The sequence below is a fragment of the Myotis nattereri genome, assembly GCF_964212035.1.
Source record: "Myotis nattereri genome assembly, chromosome: 9".
NCBI lineage: Eukaryota > Metazoa > Chordata > Mammalia > Chiroptera > Vespertilionidae > Myotis > Myotis nattereri.
The window spans coordinates 1,223,672-1,240,870 of record NC_138084.1 but is presented as its reverse complement, the minus strand read 5'-3'; the positions used below and the strand labels follow the sequence as shown (position 1 = coordinate 1,240,870).

The following is a 17,199-nucleotide window of genomic DNA, read 5'->3' as shown; positions in this document are numbered from 1 at the left end:
GGCACAGCTGGCGCCTCCCCCGCTGGCTGAGTGGCAGGGTCCCGCCCAGCTGGTGGAGTGTGGGTGCTCATGCACGTGGCCGCGCCTGCTCCCTCCAGCCCCGCTGCTCCCCTCCAGCCCCCTGGCCCTGACTTCTCTTGCTCCGTACATTCGAGGTGTCGAGCAACTCTGTGACACCCTGTGGGTCAGGAACCGAGGGCCCAACAGGACAGCTTCCCTCTGCGCCACAGTGTCACAGCCCAGGTGGGGAGACATGCATGGCTGGGGGGGGGGGGGGTCACAGGCAGGCAGAGGAGCAGAGCAAGGGCGCTGGGCCGGTACAGACGGTCACCAGGGAACAGACGCTGGGAAAGCAAGGACCTCCCCCCCAGGTGGCCCTCCTGCCCCTGGCACGTCTCTAGCCAGGTGGTCAGACCCCTGACCTTCCACACCCCTGTCATGCAGCTTAACGCCCTGCCGTCTCCTCCTAAAGACAGCATGGAGGGTTCAGTGCTGTTTCAGCTCCAGGCCCAGGAAAGCAGCAAAACCTTTTAGACAGATGACCCCGTGGCAGCTCAGGACCAGCCAGCCGCACTGACTAATGACCCCCTGGCCTGGCCCCGACCAGCTAGTCGGGGAGACCCCGGCCCTGAGCGAGCAGCCTGAGGGCTGGTGAGCATTCCATGGGCCTCCCTTACGATTGCCACCTGAGAGCAAGAGCGAGAAAGAAAAATGCCCTCCATGCAAAGGACCCAGCGCCCTCCCCCAGGGAGCAGCGGGCAGCGGCAGCTCACCCCCGGCTCACCCCCAGCCCTGTCTCCCAGGCCCCTCTCCTCTGACTTCCCAGCGAGGCCGGGGCGCCGCCTGGGCTCTCCTGTGGCTTCTTCTGTGCTGAGCCCTTCCTTGTTACACTGTCCCGAGTGTGTTTTCGCTGCGGACAAAACATCCTTGTTTGCTTTGCTGCTGTCTCTCTTTCTCTTTTTAAAAATATATTTTTATTGATTTCAGAGAAGAAGGGAGAGGGAGAGAGAGGCGGAAACACCATGGACCAGCTGCCTCCTGCATGCCTCCTATCGGGGATGGAGCCCGCAACCCAGGCATGTGCCCCGACTGGGAGTGAAACTGCAACCTCCTGGGTCATAGGTCGACGCTCAACCACTGAGCCACACCGGCCAGGCGGGACTGGTTTTTTGCTTTGTGCGCAGGGGGGGTTGGGGTTAAGCCACCCAGGGATGGAGGCTGCAGATGCTGGTGACATCGCTCCCACAGTGTCAGCAAACCCACAAACCGATGGTTCAGACCGAGGTCAAGCTGGGGTCACAGACTGAGCTGTGGAGAGGCGGGGCCCAGCGCCTCTAGTGGTTGCCACTGAATCCCCAGACCTAGTCCTCTCCTCGGAGCCCAGGCTGTCCTGGTGGGGGGCAGACTCCTGGCTTTAGGCAGGCAGTCTCCGCTTCCGGGCAGCAGGGTCCATGCCCAGGGACAACAGCCAGGACCCTACCCGCCAGGCTGGTGAGACGGCACAGCCTAAGGCGGCAGGTTCAGCCCAGCTTCCCGGGGGTCACGGGGACGACAGAGAGCCTGAGGGTCCGCAGGTTGCGTGGGGAGCACCTCGGGCTGTGTGGGGGTTATTGTCACTCTCAGGCCCTCAGAAAGGAAGCTAAGGGTCATCCGAGGTGTGGCCTGCACCCCCTCTGACCCATGATCTGAGGCAGGATCCCTGGAGCATGGCCGAGGTCCCCTCCCCCTGCAAGTGGACGGATGGCGCATGTGTGGGACACTGAGCAGGTGTGGTCCCTGCCCGTCAGCATGCTGCCCTGTGACAGGGTGGCCCAGTCTGTGACAATCTGAGTTCAGCTGAGGGTCTGATATTGAGGAGGCTGTCGGCTGTGGGTTCCGCGTGTCCTTGCTGAACGGTCAGACCTCAGGGACAACAGTCTGAGGCTGGACAGCTCAGCCCCTGCGGGGAGGCCAGCCACTCACTCAGCGGGATTCAGGCCCTGCCACTGCCCCGCCTCCAGCACTAGCCTCTGACCACTTACCTCTGGTGCCTCCCCTGAGGCAGCGAACAGCCCTGCTCACCCCAGGACCTTTGCATAGCCCTCCCCTCTGCCTGCTCACCCCAGGGCCTTTGCACAGCCCTCTCCTCTGCCAGGTCCCTAGGGCTGGGCTTGTACCCACCTCTCTTCCTGGGAGGCTCTTTGGGGGCCCCTCCCCTCAGCACAGCTCACATAGCACACGCCCTGGGCCCCCTCCTCACAGATTCTGAAATTCTCAGTCTCTCCTTCTGTTTGCCTTTTCCCTGCTGCTCTCTAAGCTCCACGAGGGCGGCCTGGGCCTTCTTGCCACTTCCCCAACCTCCTCTTCCTGGGTGGGTGGGCTTGGGGAGCGGCCCAAACTGCCCTGCGCCCCAGCTCCTCTGCACCCCGCTCTGCTCTTCCTTGGCGGTTTAACAAGTGGGGCGCGCCCTTGGGGGTGTCCTGCAGCGCCGGGATGGGGTCTTTTTGGGGGCGTTCTGCAGCGCCGGGATGGGGTCTTTTTGGGGGGCGTCCTGCAGCGCCGGGATGGGGTCTTTTGGGGGGGCGTCCTGCAGCGCCGGGATGGGGTCTTTTTGGGGGTGTCCTGCAGTGCCGTGATGGGGTCTTTTTGGGGGTGTCCTGCAGCGCCGGGATGGGGTCTTTTTGGGGGCGTCCTGCAGTGTTGGGCGGGGGCATCCTTGGGGTTGACCTGCAGCGCTGAAGACACCCAGGGAAACGCAGCAAGCCCTTCCTGGGGACGCTGGCCCTGAGCCCCTGACCCCGCGGACAGCGCCCGCCAGCCACCAGCTCCTCCCACCACCCCGGTGGGTCCTCTCCAGGTGCCTGGGCCAATCTAACAGGTTAAAACAAGACTCCTCGCCAGGCCCGTGGCCGCCATCCCCACTAGGGGGCGTGCAGGAGGCAGCCATCCATGATTCTCATCATTGATGTTTCTTTCTATCTCTCCCCTTTCCTCTCTGAAATCAATGAAAACATATACAACGCCCCCCAAAAAAACAAAACACGAGAGCCTCATGTGGGTCCCCCAGGCTAAAACGTGTCCAATTTGGGCTTCAGTCTCAGAAATGCGATGGAGGCTGATCAGGCCAGAATTCGGATGGAGTTAGAATTGAGGTCTTGTAGGGCCCTGGCCCCGCCCTGACTTGGGATCGGGGGGGCTGCCGGGGCGACTGGTAACAGCTCCTCTGGGGGACCCCACTGCTCGCCCTCTCCTCTGCCCCACACAACCCCTGCGCTCGCAGTTTGCCAGGCGGCCACCAGGGGGCGGCGCAGGACCACGCGAGGCCGGAGGATCCTCCCGAGGCCGCCGGGCCCTCCCCTGAGTGGGCGGCGCCGGCCCGGGGTGGGGGTCTGCGCCCGTGGGGCCGGGGCGGTCGGGCGGTCGGGCGGTCGGGCGGCCCGTGTGCTGCGTCCGGAGACGGCGACCCCTTTCCGGGCGCCTCCAGGAGGCCGAGCGGCCGGTGCTCGCGACCAGACCCTGCGGGCGGGGGAGGCGTCAGGACGTCCCGGGAGCCTCGCGTGCCTGCAGCCCGGGACCCCCACACCCCACACCCCACACCCCACACCCCAGGCCGCAGGAAGGGGCGGAGCATCGAAGGGGGGAGCTGGGGGCCGGGATGCCCTTGGGACTGGGGCGGGGGGGGGCAGGGTCTGAGGGCGGGGAGCGCGGGTTGAGGGCGGAGCGGACGTCCCTGGGGACCGGGCGGGGCGCAGGGGGCGGGGCGCGGTGGTCACCTCCCAGGCTCCGCCTTTGGGGGAGAAGTTTTTGGTTTCCCCGAAGTCACGTGCGGAGGGCGGCCTGTTGTTGCTAGAAGCTGGGGGGGGGCGTAGAGGGGGGCTCCCCAGGATGGGGGGCTCAGGGCCCGGAGGTGGCCCTGCGGCTGGGAGAGCGAGACCCGGCCGCGGGGGGGATGCGCTCGCTCTGCACCTGGACCCGCGGAGAGGGGGCGGCGGCAGGAGCACGGGCCGTGGGACCCCAGCAGCGTCGGGGTGCAGCTCAGAAGCGCCGCCACAGGGCGCCCCAGACGGTCCTCAGGTCCGAGCCCGGGGGGGCTGCGCCCCAACGTCCACAGGGAGGCGCCTTCCGGGAACTGGGCTGCACCTTGGCCCCGGCCCTGCTCCGGGAAGTGATAGAGCCGCCGAATTCATCTGCAAAACAAACACACTGATTGCAAGTCCGGGGGTGCCCGTGCCTGCGGGGACGGAGGGCCCTGTCTTTCCAAGTTGCGTTTTTCAGGCCGTGCGCCTGCGCGCGCCCTCTGATCCCGGGCAAAGTGAGGACAAGGCACCCGGAGGCCAGCACCGGGCACCGCCAGGCCGGAGAGCTCAGTGCCCGGCGGCCAAGAAGAAGAGCTGGATCGTGGGGCCTGCAGGGCTCCCGGCCCCGGCCCCTCCCCGGGCTAGTCCTGGCCCCCCACCTGCTGAGACCCCCACCTGCTGAGACCCCCACCTGCTGAGACGGGCTTTGGGTGCGGGTGGGCTGGCGTTCTCAGTCACCCCTAGTGTGACTCGACTCTGCCCTGGGCCTTGGACGCGGCCACAGGCAGCCCAGCCCACCCACCTGGACCGAGCCTCTGCTAATAAGTTTCTGACCCAGACCCGCCGGGAAGTGGGAATTGGGGTGGGGGTGGGGGGTCCCTAGGCAGGGCCAGCTGGAGAGGAGGAGCCAGGACACTCCCAGGCCAAACCTCCCTGCCCCCTTCCAGACTGTCCTTGAAAAAACACACAAAACACTTTTATTGATTCCAGAGAGGAGGGGAGAGGGAGAGGGAGAGAGAAACATCAATGAGGAGAGAGAATCATGGATCCGCTGCCTCCTGCACGCCCCCCTCCTGTGGACCCAACCCACAACCCTGGCCTGTGCCCAGACCGGGAATCGAATTGTGACCTCCTGGTTCATAGGTCCACCCTCAACCACTGAGCAGCACCAGCCGGGCCAGACTGTCCTTCTGGTGACGAGCCCAGGAGATGGGGACGGTGTAATTGCCACCATGTCTGCCCTGGGAAGGCCACTGTCCCCTGACCCAGGGCTGAGTCCTGAGCGGCAGGCGCCCCTGGGGCTGCAGGGGGTGAGCTCAGACCTCCTGCTCCTCAAAGAGCCTCCCCTGTAGGATCAGCACAGGCCTTGCACCCCCAAAAGCCCCCACCCCCACCCCAGCTGGTGTTCTCTTCCCCAAGGAGACCCCATGCTGACTGGCCACCAAGCTGTCCCCCCTCCCCCCAACCTCCCCACCCTCAGGAGCCTCACCCACCAGGAGGGTCGGCCTCCCCACAGCAGCCTGTGGGTGTCCTCCGGGCTCGCGGGTGGGGGGGCAGCTTTTCACCCCCTGACGTGGACAAGCACAGCGCTCAGCACACACTCCCTGCTGGTTCCTGCCCCACAGAGCCCAGCAGCCGCACAGTCACACTCCAGGTCAGTGGTTCTCAACCTTCTGGCCCTTTAAATACACTTTCTCATGTTGTGACCCAGCCATAAAATTATTTTCTTTTTTTTTTATTTATTGCTTAAAGTATTACAAAGGGTATTACATATGTGTCCATTTTATCCCCCCGCCCTAGACAGTCCCCTAGCCTCCCCTATCCCCCAGTGTCTTATGTCCATTGGTTATGCTTATATGCATGCATACAAGTCCTTTAGTTGATCTCTTACCCCCCTACCTCCTGCCCCCCAACCCTCCCCGGCCTTCCCGCTGCAGTTTGACAATCTGTTTGAGGCAGCTCTGCCTCTGTATCTATTATTGTTCAAAAGTTTATAATGGTCTCTATTATCCATGAATGAGTGAGATCATGTGGTATTTTTCCTTCATTGACTGGCTTATTTCACTTAGCATAATGCTCTCCAGTTCCATCCATGACGTTGCAAATGGTAAGAGTTCCTTCTTTTTTACCGCAGCATAGTATTCCATCGTGTAGATGTACCACCGTTTTCTAATCCATTCATCTACTGATGGGCACTTAGGCTGTTTCCAGATCTTAGCTATGGTGAATTGTGCTGCTATGAACATATGGGTACATATATCCTTTCTGATTGGTGTTTCTGGTTTCTTGGGATATAGTCCTAGAAGTGGGATCACGGGGTCAAATGGGAGTTCCATTTTCAGTTTTTTGAGGAAACTCCATAATGTCTTCCATAGTGGCTGCACCAGTCTGCATTCCCACCAGCAGTGCACGAGTGTTCCTTTTTCTCCACATCCTCTCCAGCACTTGTCATTTGTTGATTTGTTGATGATAGCCAGTCTGACAGGTGTGAGATGGTACCTCATTGTTGTTTTGATGCCATAAAATTATTTTCGTTGCTACTTCATAACTGTAATGTTGCTACCGTTATGAATCATAATGTAAATATCTGATGTGTAGGATGGTCTCAGGCGACCCCTGTGAAAGTGTTGTTTGACCGCCAAAGGGGTCGCGACCCACAGGTTGAGAACCGCTGCTCCAGGTGGATGCACACGGAGCAGCAGGGAGCTGGGAGAGTGGCCGCTCACCCCCCCCCCGGGCAGCAGGCCTTCCCCACTCCCGTGTCCGGGGCATCACCACCCACAGCTCGAGCTCCGGTGGCCGATGGTCAGGAGCCAAGGCCCTTCCTCGCTCTGCGGGGCTCCTTGAGGGAGGCGCGGAGGGGAGGGTGGAAGGGAGACGCGTGGATTTGGGAGTGAGAGCGAGAGCTGCGTGCGGTGCTCACAGCAGACACGGCGCGCCTTCCATCAAAGGCTCCCCAAGAGGCGGAGAGGGCCCAGCCCCTCCACTGCCGGCTGCTCCCCGAAACCCAAACGCTGATTGGAAAAGGGCGTCACCCCACATGCATCGCAGCGTCACTCACAACAGCCAGGACCAGCGGCACCCGGGCGCCAGCAGCGGAGGGAGGACGCAGTGGCCGAGACGGGCTGAGGACTCGCCACGAAGAGGCGTGGGGTCTGCCACTGGGACGTGGGAGCACCCAGAGGGGACTGTGCCGTGTGAAACGCTCAGACAGAGAAAGACAAACGCCAGAGGGTCCCACTCACCTGTGGGATCCAAAGGACAAACTGAACACAACCAGCAGACCTGGGGGACAGAGAACGTTCTGACAGTTGGGGGGGTGTGAATGTCCCCCCACATCCCGTGTGGTTCAGGGTTCGGGATCTGGAGGAGGGGCCTCACACAAATGAAAGAGACGAGACAAGAAATAATAATGTGGAAATATTGGGGGCCAGGCGGGCAAGCCCAATGCAAGAGAAAGGACGTCCACTGGTGCCCAGGCCTCGTCAGCCTTTTATTCAACGTTGGATACACATCTAGCTCTTAGGCAGGCAATTCCGGGAGCAGACAGACTATCTTAAAGGGCAGTAAATATTAGAGGGATTTACTCTGAGACTATTTGGTCAGTAAATAGCTTGAGCCCCCATTTTCTGGACTAGACAATTGGTGCATAACTCTGGCCCTTGCCATGGGTTCAAGGTTCACCAGCGTCCCAGAACCCTTGTTTGCACCTCTCTGCTAGTGAAGACAATGGGCAGCCTCCTGCATCTCCCCCCATTTGTTTTCCTTAGTAATTCTTTTTTTTTTTTTTAAATATATTTTATTGATTTTTCACAGAGAGGAAGGGAGAGAGACAGAGAGCCAGAAACATCGATGAGAGAGAAACATCGATCAGCTGCCTCCTGCACACCTCCCACTGGGGATGTGCCCGAAACCCAGGTACATGCCCTTGACCGGAATTGAACCCGGGACCCCTCAGTCCCCAGGCCGATGCTCTATCCACTGAGCCAAACCGGCCAGGGCTCTCATGTCCTTTTTAAATTGCTGCCAGGTATCCAAGGAGTCAGTCTGTAGTGGCTTCCTGCAAAGGGGGTGGGGGCGGGGGGCGGGGCTGAAGCGGGGGAGGGGGCTCAAAGGCAGGAACTGGCAGTGACAAGTGGCCCCGGAATGCCAGGCCCGCTCAGGGGGTGCAGCTGAGGACACGGACCCCTCCGGACGCCGTCAGATGGACACCAGGGTCATCAGTGTGAGCACCTGGTGAGCTCGTCTCGCCACTGGCTTCTGCACCAGACACTCATGTACCATGTCCGTCAGCCGCCACTGACGAATTGGAAACTGTCCACATCAAAGAATCCTCCCTGACCGGGAGCCGAGTCTCAAGGAAATGGGACTAAAATTCTTAAGTTCAAGTTCAGGACGAGACAGGAAACGGGGGTGGGTGGGGGGGGTGGAGCATGATTCACCCGGGGACCTGCCGAGACGGGCCGGCCTGGGCGGTCTGCCGGTTCCCAGCAGTCAGGAGGGACCCAGGGCTCCTGGGGGGCAGGCCATGTTCCCGGCACCAGGTCTGAGCAAATAGTGGGTCCACATCCCTGCCCTGGGCGCTGGACTTTCCGTCGTTTCACAACCACGTTCCCTGTGGCTCAGAACACGTTCCACTTGCTGAGACCAGAAAACTCCCCCTGGATCCGCCCCACCAGACAGCTCCCCCTGAAAGAGAGGCCTGGAGCCCTTTACCCTCAGCTCCCCGTCCTCGGGGGCTGGTGCCATGTGGGGTCTCGGGCCACCTGGTGCCCAGGTGACCGAGTACATTCATGATTCTTTACCACGTTGGCCTCGAGCTGCCTCCTTCAGCGCCCTAACCATCACCAGGTCCCCACGCGCTGCCATAACTGGGGTCTCTTCTCAGACCCTCAGGCAAAGGCCCGGGCTCCCCAGGACCAAGGCGGGGCTTGGGGGGCACAGGGGAAGGGGAGGCAGAACAAGCTGCGCTGGTCCCTTCAGAGGACACAGCTCAGGCTGGTGCCCCCTAACTCCCGGGGGGCCGGGGGGCCCGACTGCCCTGGGCCCGGGCCCAGGCTGATGGCTGTGGCGAAGAAGACGCCTGCCCAGTGGATGGGCAGAGTTTGGCTGCAGGGAGGTGTGTGTGTCCCCCCTTGCCCAGCTCTCCAGGGCCTTGATGGTCACTGTCATCCTCTCCCTCCCAGACCAGAGAGACCAGAGGGGATAGAGACGAAAGGAACAGTGGCTATGATGAGGGTTCGAGCCAGTGACAGGCAAATCCAGCAGGATGTACAGAAGAGATTGATGTTAGAGAGTAGAAGGAAAGTTGTGCTGATGAGGGTGGGCATAAGAGTAGGTCCAGGGTTCGTAAATAGAGAGTGACACTAGAGGATTTCCCATTCCAGACAGTAGAATTGAGACTCCCTCATCATTCCATGTCCGTTTCACCTGAAAATATGAAAAACCTGAGCAAAATTGGAGGGTCCCTTGCCAGGTAAGAGCCTGTGAGGAATGATGGGTCATCCGGTCCTGGATGGTGTCGTCGAATCTTCTTCGGGGCTGGTGGGAGGCACTCGGTGAGCCTGAGAGAGGTAGGTATTGCAGTGAAAGTGGGAGGAAATGTTAGAATGCGCTGTTATCCAAGGGAAAAGAGAAAGGGATGGAGCAGTGGAAGCCAGGGACCTGGATATGAGGCTGGAGAAAAGGCGGGGGAGGGAGGGAGCAGGTCGCACAGCCTGTTCCCAGGCCTCTAGCGGCTTGGATGCTAAAGTTGCCGAATTTTTCCGAATCCTTTGGGAAGGGTGGAGGAGGGTGGGGCGAGAAGGTGCTGGGGTCAGAGCAGTTTTCAGTTCAGAGGAGGAGACAGTCGTGGAGGAGATGAGGCGTTCACAGCGAAGACTGAGCTAGGCGAGTCTGGTCTGGAACCACTGGGCCCCATAAGGGGACGCATGGCAGTGGAGGAACGGGGTCCCTGTAAAGGGAGGGGGCCAGGAGTGGGAGGAGCAGGGAGCTGAAGGGCTCTGAGTGAGCCACAGAGCGGCCGCTAGGATGGTGAGGACGTCTCGTCCTAACAGGGGCACGGGGCATGAAGGCATAGCTAAGAACGCGTGGGTTATAGGGCTATCATCAAGGAAGCAGGGAAGGGGTCCGGTGGCCAGTGGGCAGGTGGGTTTGCCCTCAATACCCATGACCGAGATCTTGGACGGATAAAGGGGGCCCGAAGAGGAGGGCAGGACAGAGAAGGCAGCCCCCGTGTCAACCAGGAAGGTGACCCACTACCTTCATTGTGACCCGAGGCTCGGTGAGGGTGATTGGAGTCGTCGAGGCTGGGCTTCTTCCGTCAGCCAGTCCCAGCATGGCCAGCGGCGGGTCATGACCCGGAAGGGCGGCCCCTCCACGCTGGGGCGCAGAGGGCCCGCCACCTTTCCAGGGGCAGTCACTTTTCCAGTGGCAGCTTTGACCTCATGCTGGGCAGGGCTTGGTTGGAGCCCGGGGGTGGGTGGCACTGCTTTGCCCAGTGGCCTTCATTTCCGATTTGAAGCATTCTCCAGGCGGTGTGCGTTCCTTTCGTTGCACCCCCACCGCTCACAGCCCCCTTGGGGCCGTGGTGGCTGCCGTTGACCACAGGGCCACAAACAAGGCGTGTTTGCAGGTCTACCTGCTGTCGAAGGTGGGCCTCCCATTCTGACTGTGCCTGCTCCTCCCGGGCATTAACCTTGAAGGCTGTGTTCACTAAATCTCGGACTGGGGTCTGAGGGCTAAATGGAAGAGGCTGTTTTGGAGCAGACGTTCTCGGGATTTGGGCTCTCAGGGGTAGGGGAGAAGGAAGCTTCCGGTTAAGAGGGTCTGAAGAGAGCCCAGCTGCAACCTCTCGCAAAGGGAACTGGCCGGCCACCTGTGAACTAAAGTGCTGGCAGTCATGGGGGCGGAGATTCGGGGGGGCGCACAGAGGAGGGTGGGCGGTTAGACCTTACAGAGGGCACTGCGTGGGGTACAGGTTACTACGGCAGGGCTGTAAGGGGCGGGGAGAGCGCAGGAGAGGTGGCCTGGGTGGGCGTGGGCGAAGTACCAGAATTCTTTGATGAACGCAGTGGGGTTGGTGGAGAAAGACACCAGCTGTTGTTCAATTGAGTTTAAAAGCCGCAACCTCCCAGGGGCGGGGCAGAGGAAGGAGGGACAGAAGGAAGGTGGAGCCTGCGGACTCGTGTGTGCCGACTGGGGAAGCAGAGGGGGTGGGGGAGGGGGAGTCGCCGGGTGGCTTGAGCTTCTAGCGGCAGCGGCGGAGCGGGCGGTCGGGCGGGCGGACGGACGGACTGTCCGCGCCCGAGGGCGAGGGTGCAGTGCGCGCCTCAGGGTGCGGGGCGCGGGGTTGTGGTCCGGTGGTTTGAGTTTCCAGCTGCCGCAGGGCGGGAGGAAGAGGAGAGGCGGGGTCAGTAGCTACAGAGAAGGCTTGGCTGGCGGAGGGTCAAGCAGGGAGGAAGGAGAGGGGAGAGTGTGGACGGGCAGGGGCATAAGCCGGCGGGAGAACGGGAGGCTTTCGTCGGGGGAGTTCGGGGTGGTCTCCGGTGGAGGGGGGTGGGAGGCGTGGGGATGACAGTGGTGCCGTTGCCACCACACACACACAGCACATGAACCCAACCCCCACACACACACCACACACACCAAGGGTGGCGCGGTGACAGCCCGGGCGGAGGCGGGAGGCCAGGGCAAGGAGAGAAGGCAGAAGGAGATTTCAGGGGAGGGACAGGGACGCAGACCGGTTCGCTGGCAGAAATTCCTGAGATCGGTGCGGACGGCAAAGTCAAAGTCCCGTTTTCACACTGAGGCCATGCTATGTTAAGCATTTAGGACACAAGTCCAGGACAGGCCCAGCGTTTAGCCAGATTGGGCGAGCCGGCACCCTAGAGGTGTGCTCAGATCAACTTTGGAATTTGGAGCATGTCCCATGCTTGATGTCCGTGGCCTGTAGCGGGGCGAAAGGCTGGCATCCCAGCGGTCTAACCCCGCTACGGACGGACGGAGGGACCAGGGCGGGGTACAGACGTCTCTGCTACCTCTCTGAGGTCCAGAGGAACCTTCCTGGAAGGGTCCGGATAGGCAATCTCTGACGCGGCCGCGTTTTACAGACAGAGATGCCGGCGGGCAGGCGGCCACGAGGAACGGGCACAGGGGCAGGGTGGGACTCACCGCTGATGCTGCCAAACTGGGAAAAGTTGCCAAACTGAAGAGATGAGGTCCTGATAGGTCCTGGGCCACGAGGAGGGAGAGGCGGGCACCCCGAGCCACGGAGGGACGGCCAAATGGAGTGCTCGTGCCACCTGGGTTTCAAGGCACCAAATGTTAGGTTAGGTGGCTCAGGAGGCGGCGTAAGAAATAAAGAGTCGAGTGAATCAGAAAAAGAAAGAAAAGGAAAAGGTTTATTGTGTCCCCGGGAGCCCCACGGACCCCAAAGACAGGGCACGTGGATTCACACCAACAGGGAGGGGGCGCTTTTCTTATACTGCGGTTGGGTGAGGGGCTGGGTGAGGGGCGGGGACATGAGCTGGGGTATTCAGCTGAGGAAGTTCCCGCTGCAGGGGGGCAGCAGGGTATTCAGGAAGGAGTCAGTATCTGTGTGGGGGTCCTGTTGATTCAGGGAGAAGCCGGTATCTGTGTCTGGCACGCTGATCTGTTAGAAATGCCAGGGAGCGTCCATTATCTCGTCACACGTCTGCATGTGTCCGATCCTGGGCTCTCTCCGACCTAACATAACGGTCCTGCATCCAGGTCAGGCCCTGGTCTGGGTCCCGGTGCCGTGGGGACAACGTCGCGGGAAGCCTGGTGGGGAGCCCGAGGCTCTCTGTCCGTCTCATATTTCTTCCCACGTCTCCGTTCGCTTCAGACACAATGCCCGGCGCCTGGGAAGACAGACACAGGGTGGACGGTGGCTGAGAGGACGGGCTCCGCGGCCACCCCTGCTCTGCTGCTTTTCAGCTGTGTCTTCTATTATTTTTTAATATTTTTATGATTTCAGGGCGGAAGGGGGGGGGAGAGAGAAGGGAAGGGATGGGAAGGGAAGCGAAGAGAAGAGGAGAGAGAGACATCAATGATGAGAGAATTACTGATCGCCTGCCTCCTGCACACCCCCCCCCACCCCAAACCCAGGCTTGTGCCCCGACTGGGAACTGAGCTGTGATCTCCTGGGTCACAGGCCGCCGCTCAGCCACGGAGCCACGCCGGCCGGCCGGCGCCCATTTCCTGCTCTGAAATGCAGAGAGTGCCCGCACTGCCCAGGTTGCGGGAGGGTTAAGGACTGGTCCATGTCCAGCACGGAGCACAGTGCCTGGCACGGACTTGGTGACGGGAGGGGCCGCCTCCACCCTCTAATGAAGACCCGACTTAGAAGCAGCAGGGGGACCCACGAGGGCAGAGGCCTGTGTGGCAAGATCAGCCCCCAGCCGGCCAGGGGTCACCTGGGGGGTCACGGGGAGGTCACGGGGACTGCAAACCGGAGCGGAGAAGTGTGTCCTGGAACAGAAGGGAAGGACGCCGAGAGGAAGAAACACTCGGGGAACCAGAGGAGCCGGACTTGCGGGAATGGAAGCCGAAGAGCGGTGCCCGCCGGGCAGAAGGGCGGGCTGACCACGCTCGGACGGTGCGGGGGAGGCAGGGGCACCCAGGAAGACTTTCCAAACCCACCCCAGCCAGGCCACGTCCACTCCTGCCAGGCCCTCAGCAGCTCCCATCAGAGGACCAGGTGACTCGAAAGCACTGGAGACCCATTCCGGAAGGTATCCCGCAGCCCAGAGGCGGCTGGGGTGTAAGATGGAGGCGCAGGGGGCGCGGGTGGCCAGGGTCTCTCCGGAAGCCTCAGCCCCTGCCCCGCCCACACACCTGCAGGAGGAGGAACCGAAAAAGAAGAAAGCAAGCGCAGGAAACGGTGGAGCCACCGCAGAGAAGAGACAAGAGGGGCCGATGCCTGGGTCCTGGGAGCCGCCCGCCACCCGCCAAAGGGGGGCAGAGCTGGGGGGGAAGGCGGTGCGGCCACCCGGGCCCCGCAGGTTCTGTGTGAGCCGGCCTGGGGGTGAGGGGGGGGGCACAAGAGGGCACGAGAAGGAAGCCAAATAGCCATGGAGCCCTGGCCGGTGTGGCCCAGTGGATGGAGCGTCGGCCTGCGGACTGAAGGGTCCCAGGTTCGATTCCGGTCAAAGGCATGTACCTTCCTTGTGGGCACATCCCCAGTAGGAGGTGTGCAGGAGGCAGCTGATCGATGTTTCTCTCTCATCCATGTTTCTAACTCTCTATCCCTCTCCCTTCCTCTCTGTAAAAAAAATCAATAAAATATTTTTTAAAAATATCTGTTTTTATTGATGTCAAAGAAGAAGGAGAGTATTGATGTTCTTTGTGAACGGAGACGCTGAGGCCAGCCTGGCGGGCAGGATGAAGTTAGAGAAGCAGAGGGCTATTGCTAGTCAGGCAAGTAGCAAAGCCCCCAAAGCCCTCATGGCTCTTATTCGGGGAGCACAGCAAATAACGATGGGGTACAGCAAGTGACAACGATTAGCAGGCATGCTTGTGAGCTCATCAGAGCTAAGTTATACATGTAACTGTGAATTTCCTCTGTTATACAGAGACTCTTTCCACCTGCAGCAGTGCACCCTCCCTTGCACTTTCCCTGTCCTCATGGACTATTTATCACCCAAAGGAAAGCTCTGCCTCTGAACAATAAGTCTTGTTTGCAAGACTTTGTTCTGACGCGGCCCGCTTGCAGGCTCCCATCTTTTCCTGGCAGAACGTCCTCTTCTAGTTAACTTCTCTTTCCACATGTCCAGCTACAGAGCGGGAGGGAGAGAAACACCAGTGACGAGAGAGCATCACTGGTTCGGTGCCTCCGGAGATGGAACCAGGAACTGGGCCTGAGCCTCCACCTGGAATGGACCTGCTCCAGGGTCCAGTTCAATCTCAGCCGCTGAGGCTCAGGGGCTGGGCCCGCACCCCTCCCTCTGAGCTGCTCACGGGACAACCCCCCTCACCCCCCCCAGGGGCTCCTGCTTCTCTCCCCCCAGGTGAAGGCGGGACACTCCCTTCTGGTTCTCGGGGCCCAGCCCATGCTCTGCAGACAGACCTCGACGCTGCGCTGGGAGGGGTGGGAACCCCAAGCCACACCCCGCACCCCCTGGGCCCTGTTGAGTGCAGACACCTCCAGCCGGACCCGCAGGCCCTGCCAGGCGGTGGGTGCGCCTGTGCTGCTGCACCCCAGGGACGGCTCTCAGAGGCACCGACCCCCACAGAGCTGCACCAATGAATTTCATGTTACCCACTTAAGTATTTTCCTTCTGATGGTAATTTATAAAAACAAGGTATGAACTCCCCATTCTCTGGAGCATTATCTCAATTCCTTGAGGTTCTACTTCCAGGCATCATAGGTCCCCAGTTTGGCTCAAATACACTCACTAAATTCTTTACAGGTCTGAATGTTTCTTCCTTAGCATCCCCTACAGGGGGTGAGACACACCCCGGGCCCATCACACCCTAATGGGGGCCTGGGGTAGCTGAAACGCCTGGCTGGAGTGACAGGACAGGAGGGCACCCCCCTCCCCCAGGCCACACCACCCCAGGCCTGGGCCTCTCTCTGCTGGACTATTGCGCAACCTGACACTCCCTTCGCAGGGACGCCCAACAGCAAAGCAGCCAAACTCAACTTTGGGGAAAACGAAACCACCAGAAAAAGGAAGCATCACGGAGGCTCCGTTATCCTGGGATCGGCATCCTCACACCATCTGCTCCGCTCCGACACCATGAACCCCAACTTCCAGCCCTTCGTGCCTGGCGCCCGCGCCGGAGTGACGCCATCCAATGAGGTGCTGAAGGAGGAACACGAGGTGTCCTTGCTGGGGGGTCTCCAGAGCTCGATGGAAACAAGGACGACAGTGGTCAACATCCAGGCTGACACCGTGGTGCCCGACCACATCGTCTGGTCCCTGTTCAACACCCTCTTCTTCAACCCCTGCTGCCTGGGCTTCGTGGCCTTCGCCTTCTCCGTGAAGGTGGGTCGGGGGCGGGGGGGGGATACATGGAAGGCGTGTGGGCCCCCACAGTGTGCTGCCCAGATGACCCTGGGGATTGAGGAGGCCAGGTGTGTGTGTGTGTGTGCAGCTCACGCTGAGGCTGCCTGGGAATAGCAGGGTCAGCCTTTGTCCCCTGGACTCCAAGGAAGATCCTGTTGATTAACCAGAAATTACTCTCCTCTGACTGGCCATGTGGCTTCAGGGCTCTGGCTAGAGAACAAACATTCTCAGAAAACCCTGAGCCCTGGAGCGGGAGAGGCCAGCAAATGGCCAGGGCAGGGGGAGAGGAGCCCTGAAGTCCGGAGGGGCTGTGAGGGAGGCCCCCCTGGCCTGTCCTGCTCAGGCTCCAGGGAACAGGGAGGGGGTCACTGACCTGGCTGAGGGCAGGTGGAGGCTGGTCTGGGCAGGGAGCAGCCAGAGCCCGGCCTGAGTCACAGCACCCGGCTGTCCCCAGGGCCCGTCCAGACCCCTCACCATCCCTTCTCCCCCAGTCTAGGGACCGGAAGATGGTGGGAGACGTGATTGGGGCCCAGAGCTATGCGTCCACCGCCAAGTGCCTGAACATCTGGGCCGTGGTCTTGGGCCTCCTTGTCATACTTGGGATCATCATCACGGTCGTGATTATCACCTCTGGAGTGCTTCGTGGCTACAGGGATTCCTATCACCTGCCCCAAGACTGAGGCCCTCCCCCCTTTCCCGGCTGCTGTACGCACATGTGTGTACAATGGAGTTCAATAAAGCACATGTATGTGTTCTCTTCAAAAAACCCATTGAAACCTGTAAAGGATTTTTGTGAGTTTATTGGAACCAAACTGTCGACATAGGCAGGGAAGGAGAACCTCAACAAATTGAGGAAATGCTCCGGAGAATGGCGGGGTTACATTTGTATGTATACATTGTGATTAAAGGAGGGAAGTAGGTGGGTTCCATGAAATTCATTGGCGATAGATTAAGGAGGAGGCATAAAGCAAAGCAGGGAAACCCCTGGGATTGGATAAAAAGTAAGATGATGGACACATGCTTAGGTAGGTGCAGGATCAATTAACAGGATGATGACGGAATTGGTGGTCTCTGTCCTGGCACCCAGCACATTAGGCTGTGCCCCAGGGGCTGTGGAAGAAGGGAAGTTACAAGTTACCCAGACATTTCTAGGGTATGTAACCATAGATGCAAAAAGACAGACAGGCTCAGTTAAGGTAAAGGCTGGCCTTGTCAGTGCAGATCCTGGCCGAGGACATAACTGCCCACCATCACTGCTTTAAAGTTTAATTTCAGACCATCCTTTGTAGCTACTTTAGGTCTCTGAGGTTGCAAGACTGCCATGTAGGTCTCCCATGAGCCTGTCCGGTCAGCATGTGGTCCCTGTCGCCCACATATGTGACAACGCCGTGTTG

The 17,199-nt window shown here is 60.3% G+C and overlaps 1 protein-coding gene across 1 annotated transcript; it reads left to right on the top strand.

Annotated features, from left to right (window-relative positions):
• Nucleotides 1-15,535: 15,535 nt before the first annotated feature.
• On the top strand, nucleotides 15,536-16,565 carry LOC308523996 (interferon-induced transmembrane protein 3-like; the record flags this gene model as incomplete). The annotated part of the gene is made up of 2 exons (XM_081098118.1): nucleotides 15,536-15,784; nucleotides 16,297-16,565. 2 exons carry the CDS (start codon nucleotides 15,536-15,538, stop codon nucleotides 16,483-16,485), a joined length of 438 nt encoding a protein of 145 aa, XP_080954244.1. The 3' UTR covers nucleotides 16,486-16,565.
• Nucleotides 16,566-17,199: the final 634 nt, after the last annotated feature.